At 44.8% G+C, this 19,966-nt stretch overlaps 1 protein-coding gene across 4 annotated transcripts in view; it reads left to right on the top strand.

The window, feature by feature from the left end:
• SEMA6A (semaphorin 6A) overlaps positions 1–5,016 on the top strand; it is a 247,272-nt gene extending 242,256 nt beyond the window's left edge. For all 4 annotated transcript variants that reach the window (XM_069226762.1, XM_069226743.1, XM_069226752.1 and 1 more), the window contains one exon: positions 4,065–5,016. In XM_069226762.1, the coding sequence (XP_069082863.1) occupies positions 4,065–4,543 (479 nt within the window). In that variant the 3' untranslated portion in view covers positions 4,544–5,016. The remainder of the gene's footprint in view (positions 1–4,064) is intronic.
• The last annotated feature ends 14,950 nt before the right edge of the window (positions 5,017–19,966 follow it).

The raw sequence follows: 19,966 nt of genomic DNA, 5'->3' as shown, positions 1-19,966 counted from the left end.
ATGTAAATTGAACTCTGCCTCTCTCCTTTTCCTCTCCTTTTCACCTTTCCTCCCATCTCTGTCACTGTCTCTTTCTCATTCTTGCTTTCTCCCCCCGTCTCCATCTCTCTCTCGCTCTTTCTAACGCTCTCGATCTTTTGGTTTTGAGTTCCATTGTTTCTTTTGTCATTGTCCTCTCTTTCTCTCTCACTTTTGCTTCCCTCTGACTTTCTCTATCTTTCCTTCCCAGGCTCTTGCTATCGGATTTGCTCTCTCGCGCACTATGTGCTTCTCTATATCTGCCTGTCTCTCTGTCTCTTTTGATTTCCTTCATATCTTTTGTGTTTTCTTTCGGCCACTAATTCATAAGCCCTTCTTTCTTTCTGCCACTCTCTCTCACTGCCTCTCTGTCACTTTCATTTTCTCTGTCTCTCACTCACTCTCCACTGCATGTATGTTACAATCAATCACTCAATCAATCAATCAAAGCATTTGTGAGGTGCAGCACTTAAGGGTATCTGGGTGCTGAGGGTGCAGTGTCTCAGTCAAAAAGCCACCTCTTGAGTCTGTTTCTGAGGTCTGCCAGGAAGCGAGCTGTTCGGAGGTGGAAAGGCAGGCTGTTCCAGAACTTGGATGCTGGTAGGAGAAGGAGCGCCTCTGCTATGGATGCGGGGGCTGTGCGCGAGGTTTAGCGAGGCAGAGCATAGTTTGTCTTGCTGGGACTTAAAAGCTCGGTCGATAGTTGATGTAGGACAGCTCTAGGTTGTGGAGAGCCTTGATGCTATTGTGAGGATTTTGAATTGGCATCTTTTCTGGACGGGGAGCCAGTGGAGGTTCCTGAGGTGTGGAGTGATGCTTGAGCACTTGGGGAGGTGGAGCAGTGTTCTGTAGAGTCGGGAGTCTTTTAATTAGCTGGGAGGACACTCCGGTGTAGAAAGCATTACCATAGTTGGAGCACACGGTGACCAGGGTGTGCATGATTATCTTTCTGGTGTTGGTAGGGATCCATTTGAAGACCCAGCAGAGCATACGGAGGATGTAGAAGCAGGAGGAGATGACTGAGTTTACTTGTCAATTCATAGAGAGTTGGTAGTCGAGAATGATGCTGAGGTTTCGTGCATGGTCTGATGGAGAGGACTTTGGTCCAAGTTCTGCTGGCCACCAGCTGTGGTCCCATATGGAGGTGTTCTTCCCAATGATCAGGACTTCCATTTTGTCGGTGTTTAGTTTGAGACAGCTGTATTTCTTCCATTATGCTATGTTGGTCATGGCGTTGCAGAAGCTGGCTTTGGTGTTGTGGGGGTCTCCTGTGAGTGAGAGGAGTAGTTGAGTGTCATCGGTCTAGGAGACTATATTGAGTCTGTAGGATCTGACAATGTCTACAAGGGGGTCATGTAGATGTTGAACAGAGTTAGGCTGAGGGAGGATGCTTAGGGTATGCCACACATGATGTTCTTGGGTATGGAAGTGAAGGGAGGAAGGCAAATGCTCTGCGTATGGCCTGAGAGGAAAGAAGTGACCCACTTAAGGCCGTTTTGTTGAATGCCTATGTTGTGGAGTCTGTTGAGGAGAGTGTGGTGGGAGACTGTATCGAACACCGTTAAGAGGTCCAGAAGGATAAGAGCTGCTGACTCTCCTCGGTTGATGAGGGTCCTGATATCGTCCGTGGCGGTGATCAGTGCAGTCTCCATGCTGTGGTTGGCCCGTAATCCTGATTGTGAGGTGTTGAGAAGGTGGTTTTGTTCGAGGTAGTCAGTGAGCTGTTGGTTGATGACTTTCTGAAGCACATTGACCAGGAAGGGTAGCAGGGAGATCGGTCTGTAGTTTTTGAGGTCGCTGGGTTTGGTGGAGGGTTTCTTTAGGAGGGGTTTGACCTTTATCTGCTTCCATTCATCCAAAAAGGTTGCTGTGGAGATGGAGGTATTGAGGATGCGGGTTAGTTCCATGCTAATAGTGTTGGGTCCGAGATTGAAAAGCCAGTAGGGGCAGGGGTCGGTGGGTGCTCCAGAGTGGTTGGATGACATGATGGCTGCGTTGGTCTGTGTGGTAAATGGAGCCCAGGAGGTTATTGTGTGGCTGTTGTTTGCTGCTTGAGAGATGTTGTCTAGGCTGAAGGTGAGGGTTGGAGGTCGAAATTGTTGTATATGATGGTGATATTGCTGTGGAAGCAGTCGTAGACTTCCTGGGATAGTTGAATGGTTGTCTCTGTGCTATCCGGTTAGATAATTCCTTGATGATTTTGAAGAGTTCTTCCATGTGTTTGGCAGCGGTGTCAGTGCGGGGCAGTGATTGCTGCCTTAATGTGGTTGTAGTAATTAATGAGGACTGCCTTGTAAGCGGCTCTGTCGGAGGGGTCCTTGGTCACGTGCCATTGTTTCTCGAGTCGGTGGCTGTCACATTTGGAGTTTCTGAGCTCCAGAGTGTACTATCTCCCTGGCTTGGCGGTGTTGTTGGTTTTAGCTGGTTTCAGTGGCGCAACTCTGTTGATGGAATTGGTGACCAAGGTGGGGAAGTTTTGGATGGCCTGGTTGAGGTCGAGGTCAACCATGGGCTCGGGTTGTGCGAGTATCAGTTACCTTGCCCCAGCTTCGGTGGGGGTGCTGAGGTGCTTGAAGGTGATGTGGCAGGAATTGGAAATGGTAACGTGGACAATGATGTGGTCAGTCCAGGTGAGTTCAGTTACGTGGGTGAAATTGATTCTGTTGCTAAAAGTGAAGTTGGTGTCCAGTATGTGTCTGGCTTTGTGCATGGGTTTGGTGACCAGGTGGGTGAGGCCGATGTTGCTGAGTTTCTCTATGAGGGAAGCAGAGTTTGTGTTGTTGGGGTTATTAAGGTGGAAATTGAGATCGCTGAGTAGGACATAGAGGGAGTCGATGGCCAGGGGGGCGATGAGGTTGACAATGGTGTTGCAGAAGACTGGGCGTGACCCCGGGTGTCTGTATGCAAGAGTGCCTTGCATCGTGTGTTGGCATCGGCCTGGAGTGAGAAGTTGAGGTGCTCCATGAGGTACATTGGGTCATCGTGATGGTGCATTGGTTGGTTTCTTCGTCATGTTTTTGATGCAGTCTCGGTGTATCATCTTCAAGCCATCAGGGATGTCCATGGTGTTGTTGGGGTTTGAGGAGGGTGTTATCCATGTTTCAATGATAAAGGCAACGTCCAGGTCGTGGATAGTAATGGTGTCTCAGATTTCCATGACGTGTTTGCATAAGGAGCAGGCGTTTAATAGGATGCACTGGAGTGGTGGTTGGTTGTTTGTAGTCTTCTGTGTGGGTGCAGTGCGGCATTAGTGTGCGCAGGTGGACCCGCGTTAGTGAGAGCAGATTGGCCCATGTTACCATCTCTCTCTCTGTATCAAACTGTGTGTAAATGGTTACCCATGAAAGGCTGGGGCACATATCCCCCACAACACAGGAGGCTCACTAATATGTTGCACATCTTGGGTGGGGGAATAGAGTTCCCAAGTATGCACAGTGAGCGTCCCAGGCACCTTCCTGCATGGCACTGAAGTTGCAAGCTGCACCTACCTATGGAGGATAACTTCACCACATCAAAATTGGGATGGTCATCCTGCTGTGCTGTCTCCGGTGCATTTGGAGCCTCGCATATACATGGGGGAGGGAACTTTTTTGTTTTTTGGCCCATGGCCCATGGAGCCGCTCTGCCCTCGATGTACCTGGAAAGTTGTACTATTCAATGTGCAGTGTATATGTGAGGCAATGTGTACCTTTCTGGGATGCAAGCAGATCTAGCAACTTTAAATTATGAGTAATGTCCTAGATGCTTCGAGTTTTAGCGTCTTATTGCAATTAAATGCTCAAATCACTTACTAACATTGTTCCATTCCATTGTCAATCCATAAAATTAAATCACAATCAATGGGCCTGTGTTCAAGTCTCAAGTTATGGGCAACTATGAATTTTATTGGCTGGGTAGATGGACCTTCTGTGAGATATGACTAAACTGCTGGGAATTATTCTGACGTAATTGGCACAAATAGCGCATCAAATTATCACAGCAGCTTATCTAAATGTCTTTGATCAGTTTTTAAGTCACACGATGCATATTTTTTTGTATTCCAACAGTTGAGTTACCTGCGCCCCCCTACAATGAGGATGAAGTTGGTGATGGACTAATTACTCATCAGTTGATGACAGTTCCCAGAGAGGACCCTGATGGTACAGCTGGCCATGCTGATGATCCACAGTCTCATCTACTGCCCCCCAGAGGACAAACCAGCTCGCAGGCTGACGCCCCACCACCACAAGAGCCATGGACCGTACTGCTGCAAGCGTTCAAGGAGCTGGAACAGTGCATGCTGGATGCGCAAGAAAAACAGTTGCGTGCCCAGGCCCAGATGAATGTTAATCTGAAAGGGATGAATGGCAGCCTCAGGCAACTTAATGCCAACCTCCGTGGGATCAATAAGTCCCTGAAAAACATACCGAAAGGATTTCACAAGATTAGCAAAGAACTAGCACCACTAAAGGGGCTTACGAGAGCCCTGAATAGTTGCCCAAAATACAAGCACAATGTGCCTTCAAAGTCCTGGACTCAGCTCTGAGATGAAGAGTGGCAACACGCACTTTGGTAGAATTGGTCAGCACTTTGATCTGACAGTGGATTTAAGGATATTGAAAAAAGGCCATGTTCTTGCGTTGCTAATGCATTATGGAGAATTGCGGCCCATTGTTCACTGCGGTAGCTCTGTAAGTCACGCCTTTTGACACTCCCAACATTCCTATTGTCTGGCTCTACATGGGATTCGGCCTAGGCAAGGACAATGCAAAATAGGCCAAAACGATGTGACAGCTAAGAGACATGCACATAAAAGCATTAGGTACCAGACCCACAGAACTGTTTTCCTGTGAGATAATATAGTTTTTTTATATGAAATTGTAATAATTAGTAATGATTAGCTTTTTTAAATTATGCACCATATTTTCACTTCAGCGTAGAATTTTCACATAAGGTTATTTTCATGCCATGCATATTTTTATATTTTAGCACAATAAAAGGTACACATTGTTACTTTGATCATGGTGTCAGTGTCAGTGTTTGCGAATATTTGTATGACCTTTCTCGATTCATGTGCTAGGTTTGTTAAAAAAAAAAAAAAAAATTATTTTCGGCTTTGAGTTCACAAGTAAGAATAGCTTTTAATTACTGACAAAACACTCAAATTACATCAGTACAATAAAATGAGGAAGAAATATGTAAAGCTAACCTGCAGCGTTTCGATCAGTGCACAATAGTTTTCTATATGTGCGACAAACAAGTACATAGTTGAATGGATATATGCACATACTTGCATACTCAGAAAAGCCCACGTTCACACTTGATTGAATGTAACTTTTAGCAGCTTTATGCATTTTCAGAGTTCTGATTCTATTTTTTCGAGAGAGTCTGTAAAATAGAAAAAAACGGTTTAAGAAATTTGGTAACCGCATATGTAGCATAGCCTAATAGTTAATGTCGAAGAAAGGCCAAACAGTAGTGTTATGGCTAAGCTCCCCTACTTTCCAACTAATTTAGACAATTTTCCACAGTGCCAAAAATTTAAGCAGAATAGCATTAGTTGATTTCAATTCCCAAAAGTAGTCCTGAACAATGTTCAGTGTTGTAGACCTCAAGAGCACAATCCACTTTTTGTGTCCTGGTATTCATTCTCTTATTCTCCAGTTCCATAAAATATTCTTAACAAAAGTCATCTTCTTCTTACCTCATTTAAGTGAATTAATGCCAGACACACTTTTGAATGACTGAATAGAGATCTGATGCCGCTATCATGTTTGGCCTGGATTGTAATGATTTTTCTTAGAGTACTACAGTTGTTTCAGTGTCAGAAACGCTGCTGTACATTGATCAGTGGTGTCATCCCTAAAACAAAGGCCTTTACTGTTATATACATTGGCTTTAATATGACATTGCAGCTCATCTAGGGACATGCCATCTTGCATGAAGTACAATGGCCATAATTCGACACTGGGAATGTGTGGGCTACCTAGGGGCTCCATCTCCACAGAAGGAAAACATATGGAATTAGCCTTCAATGCCCCGTATAACTTTTTTGTATAGTCTAACATAAGGCAGTTTCTGAAGCCCCACCTCTTACACCCTAGCCAAGCATATCTTCACCTTGCTCTATGGGGTGAGGAATTGGTGTGTAAGATTTCTATAGGACGTTTTTCTCGAAAGATGGGTTTTGATACCAGATTATTCATTGTTCTGTCATCAGAGCAGCGTAACAAAGGTCCTGAAGGCTGTGCTGTGATGGATGGCGATCAGCCACCTCCCTGAGTCTCCACAGGCTAGTGGAAGGTGGTGGAATGTGGGTGGCACTCTTGAACCACCATCTACTGTCTTCCTTGTCAGTGTTGGTCTCACAGATTTGCATCAGCTGCATGCCGCTCTGACAAGTGACTCTCACAGAGCCCCTGTCAGCGCAACATTGACTCTTCACTCTCAGTGTGAGAGTACCGAGCACAGCTTTGGGTTGGAGGGATGAAGGAATGAACAGAGGGTGATAGGGAAGGATGGCAGATATTGATTTTGTTTCAAGCAGGGAGGAGGAAGGAGTTGTTTAAATTGGAGGGAGAATGGGGACAGTTGGATTCACGTTTACCCCACAAAGTCTAATCAAAATACCCCCAAAAGTGTCAGTTATAATCCAGGTTCAGTATCTTCTACGCACACACTTTCCCTCTTGAATACACCTGCTTTAGCTTTCTAAGCCGGGAATTTTCCCATCTACCACTCAATTCATAGAGCTTCTGTTTATAGCTTGCAGAGATGAGCATCTGATCTTCCTTGTATATATGCCAAGTCTCCTGGCAGATCCGATCCTCTGCTTCCTGGAAGGTGCCATCCCTCAGTATCCCTCAGTATATAACTGTATACTCCATCTTATTGCATTTTCTGTTGTCTGACTTGGAGCACTGCCTTCAGACAATCCCATAATGGCCTTGAATAGAATGTTGTGATTTTGCAAGAGCAAGGCATTAAAGCATCAGCCTGATGTTCGAGGTGTGAGGTTCCTAATGCTACTGTCATAGGCAAGGGCACATCACAGGGAATGTAATTGGCCCCCTCTAAAACCACCACAGCCTACAATTTCCCTCAACCCCCAAATTCCTCTTCCCATGCCTTAACCCTTCTCTTAGCATACACATTGCTACTGATGCAGTCCTCTACTGCCCCCCCAGCACATTAAATGCCTCAGTGTGACAAATGCTGACATCATGAGTGCGTTTTTATATAATGGCAGTGCAGAGCTTCCATTCTTGAGGTCTCTCCTTAAAGAATATTTATGTGTCCTGATTCCCAAATGAGGTGATTACCAGGGTGTGTAATTTCACTCAAGTAATATTGAACTCTTTTTAAGGCCCTATATCTTTACATAGACGCCATATACATCAGCCCTGAGGAAGTCCTGAGGGCAATGAACCATTAAGAACAAACACTTGTTGACTGAAGAAGTATCATTCTGCTCTGAAGATAACTGGCTGGAGTAATATTGGATAACTGTCCTCATGCGTAATGTTGTACAAGCATCCTGTAAGTGTTCCGGATACCCTCAGGTAATTGGATACAGATATTTCCATTCCTTATTACCCATTATATGTACTTCGATTTGAGTCTTCTTTTTTGTTAAAACCATAACTCTATGAAGTGTGAGCTCTAGGTTTCCCTAGTTATCTGTACTCTGTTTTCTCCCCATCACGTCGGGAGAGTCAAAATGCTCCAAACACAAACATCTTTCTCAACCCCCAAACATACCTCTCTTTGCAGTCTTCTATACACCTAGATTACACATTCTCAAACTTGAGAAACAAGAAAAGAAACAAAAACATGGAGTGAAGAAAAATGAAAGATAAAACAGTACAACACTCTTCTGAAATGTAAAGGATACATAGTGCAGGTTCCATTTGGTGGCCAGTTCATTAGTTCAGCCCAGGGGAAACATAAGTGCTTTCCACCGCCTTGTTTCCTTGTCCCCTTGCTATGCTTACTGTAAGGTCACTTCTACATCAGTAACCTGCTGAAAAATGTCTTCTCCAACTAATTGGAGGGGATTGCCTTCTGCCTATATTCCATGAAAACGCAAGGGTAGTAGTGTTAAATCTCTTCTGCCCTCTGGCTTTTGCTAGGATGCTGTCCTCTATTAAAAAGTCTTAGAAGAAGGCAATGATCATGAAGATAAATGCCCTTCTTTTGGATGCAAAAATTAAACTTAATGAACTCTAACAGTGGTTAACTCCTCAATCAACATTTTCTTGCCTTCTGTAAGGAAATACTCATTAAGAAGCTAAGACACTCAATTGTGGTAGCAACAGGGATGCAGCTTTTGTTTTTTTTGTATTTACACTCGCCACCTTTTTCTGCATCTTCAAGGGCAGTCAAGCACACATCACTCCCAACAACCGCAGGACTCAGACAAAAACCCTATCTTTTTGCCTAGGGTGTTTACCTTCTTATGTAGTATCTCAAAGATGGTAGCCTGTGGTAGGCTGTGAAGCTGAAGTGTTCTTTATCTTCCTAACTTCTGATCTGGAAGAATTATTCCAAGCAGACAACTTTTGAAGATTATTTCCACAAAGTACTCAGAGATGGAGTGGATCTCCAGTTTTCTTCCATGAGCATTTCTCCCTTCTAGATTAGCTGGTGACAAAGGGTTCAGGCTGGAACTAATATCAGTGTAATTTCCATAAGTATTTTTCCAGTAAATCACTTGTGCATTGCTTTGCAGTGAAACAGATCTAGAGTCCTCTTTTAATACAAATGAGACACAATATGAGACCCAACAAGAGGGATTTGTGTTGGTCACCACCAGTTTTCTCTTAATTGCAGCAAGCTTGCGATTTCAAAGATGCTGCTCACCCCCTTTGCTTTGGCCATGCCTCTTTCTCTTGCTTTTCCCTTTTCCTCACATATTAATTTTTCCTTATTTATTCCTCTCTCTACGTGTGCAGCACACATAGAAGGAGGAAAAAGCCTCCCGAGATGTTTTTTGTGCAGGAAGGTGTCCCTTTCTACACAAGAACAATCCTGCATGTAGGGCAGGCATCCTTGTCCCCTAGTGCAAGAGTGCCTGGGTTGGTGCTAGGCTGTCAAATTGGAGCAAGGGGAAAGTACAGGAATGTGTTACATGCCATAGATACGGCGCATTCCTGCCTTTTCACTTTAACACAGGGTAATGCAGCAAGGTGATTTGCTGCGCTGCCCTGTACCACATCTCCATCTTTCCAAATCTCTGTCTGCATATGTCCCCCAGATCAACTCAGTGTGTCAAGTGCCTCACCCGGCCTTGCCCTCCAATGTCTTTTAATAAATTGCTTTACTGGATGTCAGGCTGCCCACTTCTTTCCTTGAGCACACCAAGGGAATAATTGAGGCTATTTCAAAGGTAGGCTAAGCGAAATCCCCAAATATATTTTTTTTATCTCAGTACTGGGCAACTTGAAAGGTGAACTCAAGTCAACCAAGTCACTCCCATAGGTGCACACACAGCAAGTTGCTAGCTTTTCAAATTACGATCGCTCAGCTGCCAGAGTAAATTTCAGTTTGCTTACCTTAAAGTCATAACGGAGTGAGAAAATCCCATTTTGAAGTCTGCAGAAACGGCTGCAGGAGCAGCATGTTTATAGGAACAGACAGTCAAGTAAAGAAATTTGTGACCACATCAAAGTTCAAACCATGAGCTCTAGGTAACAAAGAGGTTTCCACCAGGTGTACCCTTCTTAGCTCATTCCTCAGTGATCCAAAGCAGACAAGAGCTTGGGGCATCCATGGTAAATGCATCAAAATGTTTTGCTCTACAGTTCACAAGTAGGTTGCTAGGGGAAGGTTTGAGGTGACCTCTCCAGAGATTTCCAGCCAACTGACAGAAAATACTCTGCAATTTTCCTGGTGCCCAGTTCTGACACCCTATTCCTAGCTTTCCTGGTATCTACCATTTACTCTGTTAAACTCCAGCACAGCAACTGTGGAACAAGGCACCGGATTTCAACTATCCTAGTGGGTCCTCAGGACGTCTACATCTCCAAAATGTGACCTACTCCCACCTTGATACCAGCAAGTGCACGGTGAGCCGACCTCAACTTCTACATTCCATCCTCTGTTCTTCTGTCTTTTGGTATCTGTCTTTGGTCTTGCATCTCTAACCCCCAACCAACATACCTTCACAGTCCAAAACGTCAGGACAAGGGAGAAACCAGCATGCATTCTCTGCATTTTTCTCCCCAGACCTTTGCACAAGTCAGGTAAGGTATATGGGATGTTGTTTTAACTTCCGTTCCCTTGCATCTGCATTTTAAAGGGATGAGTAAATGAGTGTCCTTGCCACTGCAAGTCACCTGACAACACACCCAATGGCTTTCTTGCCTCCGTCCCCATCCAAAGTGAACACTTGTATAAAATATCTGAGATAGAGCACTCAGAGGTGTCTGAAGTACAGGTACTCTCCACCTGGCTGTGTTGCACAGCTGGGTGTAGACCAAGCACAGGCTCCCACTCCCTTCCTGAGTGGCATTTCTGCCTGCTCAGGCCAATCCCAGTGCTTCTCTCAAGCTGGTAACAGCATGAGAGAAGCTTTGGGATTCTGTGGGTAAGGAAGGAAGACTATAAGAAGAATCGAGGAGGCAGGAGTGGCGGAACACCGAGGCAGCAGATGTGTTTTTTTTATTATTATTATTGGTTCGCTGCCACCTTACTGCCCCTCCACCCCTTCCTGGCAGCAGCCGCTCCTGTAATAGACATCAGAAGGATGGACATGATACACATGGGTGCTGCTTGGTCAGTTAGATTGGGGTGGTGTGAACCTTAGATTTCCTGACAATCAAGCAGGGCATGAGAGGGTACTGATGGGGCAGTGTGTCTTGTTAGACACAATATTTTTCAAACTAACCAACGTTTTTTAAGACCTTCAAAACAAATGAGTGAGCGTGTGTGTGTGTGTGTTTCCTCACCATACCTGATGGAAAGCACTTGTACCCAACTACTTACAAAGGAATACATTTTTAGGGCGGGGTAACACCCCAAACACCAGAGCCCCCTTAACGGACACAACACCCCTCATGATGCAATGCCAGGAGAGCTGTTCCCTCGATAAGCGTAATTTGTCAAGAACTTCTGAAAGTAGGTGAAGCCACATCATTTTATGAAAATGATATAGACTGTGTTTTTTCAAAATTCTTATCTGTAGTTTAGCTCAGCGCATTTAGGAGTTGTTGCTTTCATTTTTGTATTAAACATAGTTTATTGGCATTTCCATTCATCAGTGATAGGATAAACATGAGACATCTGTTCCAGCACCTCGGGTGGGCTGCCCTTCACTTTGGAAGAGCTGGTGTTTAACGGTAGCCTGGTGGCACTGGCATGGTGCGCATCGCCCTTCAAGGCACATATTACAGGTGGTGATTGCAGATTATTCATCTGGCTTCCCCTGCGGTTTACTTGGCACGTCACAATGCGCACAAAGCCATCCCAGGCCCAGAAACGGAAGCATGCTACCTGGAAGCGCTCCCAGAATATCAGCTGCCCAGCTCTTTTGTTGGACAGAAAGATGCTACAGTGCAGCCTCAATGTGCTGGAACGTATTTAATTTCCTGTTCCACTTCAGCAGGGCGAGAGGAGGTAGTGGTAGGTTCATGTATTTTACACAAGCACGCCTCTGTTTCTAGCGGAGGTGATATGCAGATAGGGCAGCCGTCTAGGTCTGCAGCGCAGCAGTCAGTGTAACTCTGCTGCTATGCACGGGGCATGTCTGCAGTAGCCACAGTCAAATAGCAATCAGTTCTTCTATTTTCATGGGGGTCAGCAACAGAGACCCACAGTTATAAACACGTATTTCCAAGCTCCATGGATTTAGTAAGTACAGTTGTACGGCGTTTGGACATTTATCGAGTCCAAAATCTCGTTTAAACAAAATGTCATGTCAAGAATATCATGAAGGTAAGGCTCCCTGGGTATGCAAAGTTTTACAGTATTTAACTCCACATATATGTAACTCGACGATATATATATCTTCAAGGTATATGGATGTGGAGTTAAGGATAGTAAATCTATACATACCTATTTACACTTACCTTCTTGATTTTTTGATCCTCGATATTTTTGCCATGATATTCTGTCCACACATTATGATTGTCCCTGATATTCTGTCAGTGATCCCTTTTGTATCGTTAGTAAAGGACTCCTTCTAAGTACTTGGAGCCAGATGTCCTAAATGTTTTTACGATCTTAATTCTCTATTACTTTGTGCCCTCTTCGAGAGAGAGGTAGATAAAGGCAGTTTCTTCTTAACACTACATTATCTCCTCTAAACTAGAAAGCAGCAAAATGATGTGAGACAAGGTGCCAAAGAGAGGACGAGCATTCTTCTAACATGATACTGAAGCCACATTGGGAGTAGCACTAAGCAAACAACTTCTCCGACAATAACAGCTCAAGGACAGAATTATCATGCACAGACACAAAGAAGAAACAAGGGAATGGCATGGAATGGGTGGAGGACACAACAAAGACCCAGCACCCCCAAGTGTTGCAAAGCAAGGGAAATGCAAATCATACTTGTCGAAAATAGTGCTCCTTACGTGACCTTCCTTTTATGACCCGGAAGTGGCCCTACACCATATTGTTTTGGGAGCTTCTAGCTAAACATCACGATAACTTTGGGAAAATGCAATAGTAGGTTGACAGCAGGTGACTCTAGAGGTCAAAAGTAAAAAGGACAAATGAAGATCTCTTTAGTTTCTTTTATAGTTCCTTGAGGAGCAGAATCCGTGCCTCAGTAAACCACAAGGAACAACTCGCCCCTAGACCTCCAACTGGTAAGTTTGCACTTGTGCCAAATTGGCTCCCAGAAAGTATGTACTGCAGGTCCTTGTAGTGTGTCAGTGGTGGGTGTGAGAAATGGTGCAATATGCCATTTTGGTAATCGTGAAGCCAACGTAGCGGATCAAAATCAAATGGAGAGGTATGAAAGCTGACTGTGCCCTTCAGATGCACCCTTATGCCATAATATGAAGGCCTAGTATCCAAAGCTTGTTATTTCCACCCCTGGACAGGATTGTGAAGGCAATATCCTCTGAGATAACAAGTGCAGGTTCAGTCTTGTGGATTATAATTTGACCTGAGTTCTATAGATACACAATTTTTCAAACGAAAAAGCATAGCTTTTGCATTGTTCCCTTTTGGTGAAACTTCTATGAAACTAAGCTCACTGATTCTAATGCGAGAGAGATTGGTTTAGCAACCTCTTCGTGTAGTCACCAGAACACCACAGCCTCCAAAACCCAGGTGTTGTAGTATACCCTAAAGCAGTGAAAGTATTTCTAATCACAAACACAAACCCCAAATACAACACAAATAGCAACTGAAAAGTGACCCCCCCCCAACATGCAACCATATAATGCAGCCAATACAACAATGTTATCATCGATACAATACCAAGTATTTGTAACATTATCACACCCTGACCCCTGAAAACCAGCTCTTCTCATTATGTGGGCACCAAAACTACCTCGTAATGTCATTCAAGAGAGGCATATCCTATAAGCAAGGGATTTTGAATACATTAGATTGTGTTCTTCGTAACCATAGATCAGTCATCAGAATTACAGAAGTGGCAGCATCAGTGTAAAATAATCGACCCCTAACAAATCTCTTTCATAAAAACCTGACTCGGCCTTATTTTTTAAAATAATCCTAGACCTTGCATTACCCCATGGGCAAACAACACATCAGCCAATCGCCAGAGGTAAAAAGCATTGTATAAATGCAATTATAGAACTATATAATGTGAAATAGAATGAGAGGAGGTGTAGCAGCAGCGGCTCCTCTGCCATGGCGGAGGAGCGTCGCCACCTCCCCGCCCCACCAGCAGCAGCCGCTGCAAATCTTTAAACCCCAATAAACTCCACTTTCACCCTCAGTCAGCTTCACACAGGTGCTGATTCCAACTGCAGGGGAAAATAACTACTTCTGAGGTGCTCCTGCAGTTCACGTCGGCTCTGAAGTGGTTTCTGCATCTATTTCGGGATCCTCAGGATATCCTTAGAAGGCAATGTGTGCCTGAAGGACAGGGAACAATACAGGCTAGACTAGTTGGTCACTAGTGCACATAGACCAACCTTCCGCTCAACCTTGAGTCTATGGTGTCCTGTGTATTGTCCCCCAGACATTTGTAGATTATTGCTGGAGTGCGAGTGAGTGACATTTAGTGTAGCCACAACTGAAATCACTGATAATTCTAAACACTTAGGGCCAGATGTATCAGAATCCCATTTTGCATTTCCTAAATAGTGAATTTTAAGAAATTTCATTTAGGGAATGCAAAATGGTATTAACAAAATAGCGAATCCCTAATAGCGATTCCTACAGAATCACAATCGCTATTAGGGAATCACTATATGGGATTGCAACTCCATTTGTTCCTATGGGTCTGAAGGTGTGAATGGCTTTGCATTACCTAAATTGCAATTTCCTATTTTGAAATGGCAAAATTGGGAAATACAAAACCAAGGATGTCGAGGGCCTACGGGCCCCAGTGATGCCCCCCAAAAATATTTTGTGCAAATGCAAAGAGCACACATGCTTTAAGGAGCATGTGTGCGCTACATGGCACTTTCAGAATGCATTTTTTATACATTTGTTAAAATTGCACATGGTTACCACCAACTTGGAGCTGGTGGTAATAGCATTTCCTAAATGCCCATTTCACATTTAGGATATGCTTGTTACATGTACTTAGGGAATCGCAAATAGCGATTCCCTATTTGGAGTTGCACTTTTAGGAAATCGCTAAAAATTGTGATTCCCTAAAATGGAACTGCCAATGCTTTTCATACATTTGGAAAGGCCCTCTGGTATTCACAAACGATGGAATTTAGCAATTCACACCATTTGTGAATGCAAAAAGATGTGATACATGTGGCCCCAAGTTAACTAAAATTATTTTCAAAGATGAGAGAGAAGGCAGGAAGAGAGAGATGAAGTGGGGTGAGTTTATGAAAACATTCTTCCAAATGTCATTCAAAGCATAATATTGTCAGTTACCACAGAAGTGTCTACCACAGTCATGCATAAATGAACAAGGACAAGCTTCCGTTTTGCTGAAGATATAAATGAAAAAAACAGGCAGCATTGGCAGCTGTGACATGTAGAAAAAATGTTTTAGTCTATTACCCTTCACTTGCTTGCACATGCATTACTTGTCATGATTCGTGGTCTATCCTCACTAGTGTATCTGGGTGGGAATGGAGATACACTCCTTGAAACTTCAGAGATGCTTGAATCTTCTGCTGCAGAGGAGGTTGGCGGTGCATTCACAAAGTGGACTCTGTTTCGTGTAAGGCTTTGTGGCAGCAGTGCTTACGCTAAGCAAAGAACACAAGTGGTATCACACCAAACTAAATTTCACAGAGTACAAAGGGGCTCTCTCAAGACTTGCAGTGGTGGTGGCCTTCTTGGATCTACTGAGTATCAGCTGTTCATGTTCCTTGCTAGGCAATCTTTATACTTATTTGCCGCAGACAAAACCCTGTCATCAGAAATTTATCATGTTTTGATTGAGAGTTGTCAAGGAATATGGTTTTACATAAGTGTTCTGGATAAACACTAGAGGCTAAGGATTTCGTTTTTGATTTGCACTGAGTGCTGAAGTCATCCTGAAAGGGATTACAAACCCGATACATGGAGTCAACCTTCTAGTATTATAGACTCATTTGCACCTAAATACAAGAGAATCAAGGGACTCTTCTGTTTTTATAGACTTTGTTGATATCATGAATCAGATATGTTACTAAAGTGTTGCCAGTGGGGGGGAAGTGAATGCACTTTGTCTGAAGTGAAAGACTAATACTAATGAGTATTCCTTCTTTTAGTGGTGATCAAGTATACTTACTAAAAATCATTCAAATCGCAGTCTTGATTTATAACTTGCTGAAATTAGTTATAAATATAAGAATGTGCATTACATTGTAGGTTAGGTTTTGCATTTATTACAAAGATGTATTATCTTTTTCATCTCTAAGAAATCAAAGAGTTGTCGGCCATCACGGAGAGTGGGCTATACAGAAATATATAAGATGATGTAGGCGAAATAGTGAACTGAAAAAGCATTGAATCAAAACTAAAATGATTATTTCTTGCAGATATCTACACCTCTGCAACACAGGTTGAGTCCAGCAGTAAGAACAGGCGAGGTCAAGATATCCAGTGTTTCTGTTTCTCAGTTTCTATCCCCATTCCCTTTTCTCTAAATCTACTTGTGACCAGCATAGATATTCTTTGCGTGGTCCTCAGTGGGTTTGGGGAAGTGTAGACAGTAACAGAGCCCATGATGGACCCAGATTGACAGGTTAATACAACCTTGAAATTATAGACAACTGAACGCTTATCTATCACACAATACATGTTCATTGTCCTGGCACAAACAAAACCATTGTTTTTCTCTCTTATCTTTCCCATACCTGATTTAATTTCGAGAGAATATCTTTTAGATCCAAGACTACAGCAGTATCTGCACATGCAGGCACCCCATAACATGGCCCCTGTACAGCAGTAATTCTAGTGCAGCAAATAAGAAAGTGATGGAAGAAATACTTGAATTAATCTCAGACACTTCCATTCATTGAACCACATTCAAGATTATCAGTCTTCACCCACTGTGCCACTGTAGAAAGACACAATCCATATGCAAATTAGTCATGGCCCTGTTACACAAGGAACAGTCCAACTTGACAGCCCGGCCAAGTTACCGCCAGATGGGAACATGAGTGTATGAAGTTGGCTCTGTTTGTGCTATTTCAAAGTAAGGAATAGCATGCACAGAGTCCAAGGGTTCCCCTTAGAGGTAAGATAGTGGCAAAAAGAGATAATACTAATGCTCTATTTTGTGGTAGTGTGGTCGAGCAGTAGGCTTATCAAAGGAGTAGTGTTAAGCATTTGTTGTACATACACACAGGCAATAAATGAGGAACACAAACTCAGAGACAATTCCAGGCCAATAGGTTTTGTTATAGAAAAATATATTTTCTTAGTTTATTTTAAGAACCACAGGTTCAAATTCTACATGTAATATCTCATTTGAAAGGTATTGCAGGTAAGTACTTTAGGAACTTTGAATAATTACAGTAGCATATATACTTTTCACATAAAACACAAATAGCTGTTTTAAAAGTGGACACTGCAATTTTTACAGTTCCTGGGGGAGGTAAAGTATTGTTAGGTTTTGCAGGTAAGTAAACCACCTACGGGGTTAAGATTGGGGTCCAAGGTAGCCCACCGTTGGGGGTTCAGAGCAACCCCAAAGTCACCACACCAGCAGCTCAGGGCCGGTCAGGTGTAGAGTTCAAAGTGGTGCCCAAAACGCATAGGCTTCAATGGAGAGAAGGGGGTGCCCCGGTTCCAGTCTGCCAGCAGGTAAGTACCCGCGTCTTCAGAGGGCAGACCAGGGGGGTTTTGTAGGGCACCGGGGGGGACACAAGTTCACACAAAAAGTACACCCTCAACGGCACTGGGGCGGCCGGGTGCAGTGTAGAAACAAGCGTCGGGTTTCCAATGTAAATCAATGGGAGACCAAGGGGTCTCTTCAGCGATGCAGGCAGGCAAGGGGGGGGCTCCTAGGGGTAGCCACCACCTGGGCAAGGGAGAGGGCCTCCTGGGGGTCACTCCTGCACTGAAGTTCCGATCCTTCAGGTGCTGGGGGCTGCGGGTGCAGGGTCTTTTCCAGCCGTCGGGATTTTAGAGTCAGGCAGTCGCGGTCAGGGGGAGCCTGGGGATTCCCTCTGCAGGCGTCGCTGTGGGGGCTCAGGGGGGACAACTTTGGTTACTCACAGTCTCGGAGTCGCCGGAGGGTCCTCCCTGAGGTGTTGGTTCTCCACCAGTCGAGTCGGGGTCGCCGGATGCAGTGTTGCAAGTCTCACGCTTCTTGCGGGGATTGCAGAGGTCTTTAAATCTGCTCCTCTGAAACAAAGTTGCAGTCTTTTTGGAGCAGGTCCGCTGTCCTCTGGAGTTTCTTGTTCCTCTTGAAGCAGGGCAGTCCTCTGAGGATTCAGAGGTCGCTGGTCCTTGAGAAAGCGTCTCTGGAGCAGGTTTCTTTAGAAGGCAGGAGACAGGCCGGTAGGACTGGGGCCAAAGCAGTTGGTGTCTTCTTTCTTCTTCTGCAGGGGTTTTCAGCTCAGCAGTCTTCTTCTTCGGTAAGTTGCAGGAATCTAAATTCTTAGGTTCAGGGGAGCCCTTAAATACTAAATTTAAGGGCGTGTTTAGGTCTGGGGGGTTAGTAGCCAATGGCTACTAGCCCTGAGGGTGGGTACACCCTCTTTGTGCCTCCTCCCAAGGGGAGGGGGTCACATTCCTATCCCTATTGGGGGAATCCTCCTTCTACAAGATGGAGGATTTCTAAAAGTCAGAGTCACCTCAGCTCAGGACACCTTAGGGGCTCTCCTGACTGGCCAGTGACTCCTCCTTCTTTTTCTCATTATCTCTCCTGGACTTGCCGCCAAAAGTGGGGGCTGGGTCCAGGAGGCGGGCATCTCCACTAGCTGGAGTGCCCTGGGGCATTGTAACACGAAGCTTGAGCCTTTGAAGCTCACTGCTAGGTGTTACAGTTCCTGCAGGGGGGAGGTGTGAAGCACCTCCACCCAGAGCAGGCTTTGTTTCTGTCCTCAGAGAGCACAAAGGCTCTCACCGCATGGGGTCAGAAACTCGTCTCTCAGTAGCAGGCTGGCAGAGACCAGTCAGTCCTGTACTGAACAATTGGGTAAAATACAGGGGGTATCTCTAAGATGCCCTCTGTGTGCATTTTTTAGTAAATCCAACACTGGCATCAGTGTGGGTTTATTATCCTGAGAAGTTTGATACCAAACTTCCCAGTATTCAGTGTAGCCATTATGGAGCTGTGGAGTTCGTTTTTGACAGACTCCCAGACCATATTCTCTTATGGCTACCCTGCACTTACAATGTCTAAGGTTTTGATTAGACACTGTAGGGGCATGGTGCTCATGCACCTATGCCCTCACCTGTGGTATAGTGCACCCTGCCTTAGGGCTATAAGGCCTGCTAGAGGGGTGACTTACCTATGCCACAGGCAGTGTGAGGTTGGCATGGCACCCTGAGGGGAGTGCCATGTCGACTTAGTCATTTTCTCCCCACCAGCACACACAAGCTGGCAAGCAGTATGTCTGTGCTGAGTGAGGGGTCCCTAGGGTGGCATAAGACATGCTGCAGCCCTTAGAGACCTTCCCTGGCATCAGGGCCGTTGGTACCAGGGGTACCAGTTACAAGGGACTTACCTGGGTGCCAGGGTTGTGCCAATTGTGTAGACAACGTACATTTTAGGTGAAAGAACACTGGTGCTGGGGCCTGGTTAGCAGGGTCCCAGCACACTTCTCAGTCAAGTCAGCATCAGTATCAGGCAAAAAGTGAGGGGTAACTGCAACAGGGAGCCATTTCTTTACACAAGCCCCCCCCCAGCCCACAGGCCAGGAGACTCAGCCAAAGCTGGGAGAGTCTTCCTAGTGTGTCAGGCGAGGAAGAGTAGAGGAAATAGGCTGGTTTGTTGCAGGGCCTACTCTGCCTTACATCCTCCTGTCCAGGTCATTCCCTCTGGGGAACTGACCCACTTCCACAGTGATAGGACCTAGTCTGAATTGCCTCTTGTCTGTGCTTTTAATGTCTCTACCCATTCTCTCTATTTTGGGGTTAGAGGTATCCACCTCTGCTAATCTTATCTTAGCCAGGGTCACCCCTAGCATACCCAAAGAGGTTACCCAGAGCTGGAGTAACCCCACCATGACCAACAGGGTCAGGGGGCCTAACTTGCTATTTGGCATGGGGTCAGACCACCAAGCCAAGGATAGTGCAGCCATAAAGGCTAACACCCAGCAGAGGCCACTGACAGCTGTCAGTGCCCAGAACCACACCTTTAGCTCTTCACCTACAAGGAAAGGGGCTAAGTTACAGGCTTCTTTGGGTTCAGGGTGCC

Source organism: Pleurodeles waltl, chromosome 1_1, assembly GCF_031143425.1.
Source record: "Pleurodeles waltl isolate 20211129_DDA chromosome 1_1, aPleWal1.hap1.20221129, whole genome shotgun sequence".
Lineage (NCBI taxonomy): Eukaryota > Metazoa > Chordata > Amphibia > Caudata > Salamandridae > Pleurodeles > Pleurodeles waltl.
Note: the sequence above shows the minus strand (reverse complement) of the source record. Positions and strands in the feature narration are given on the sequence as shown.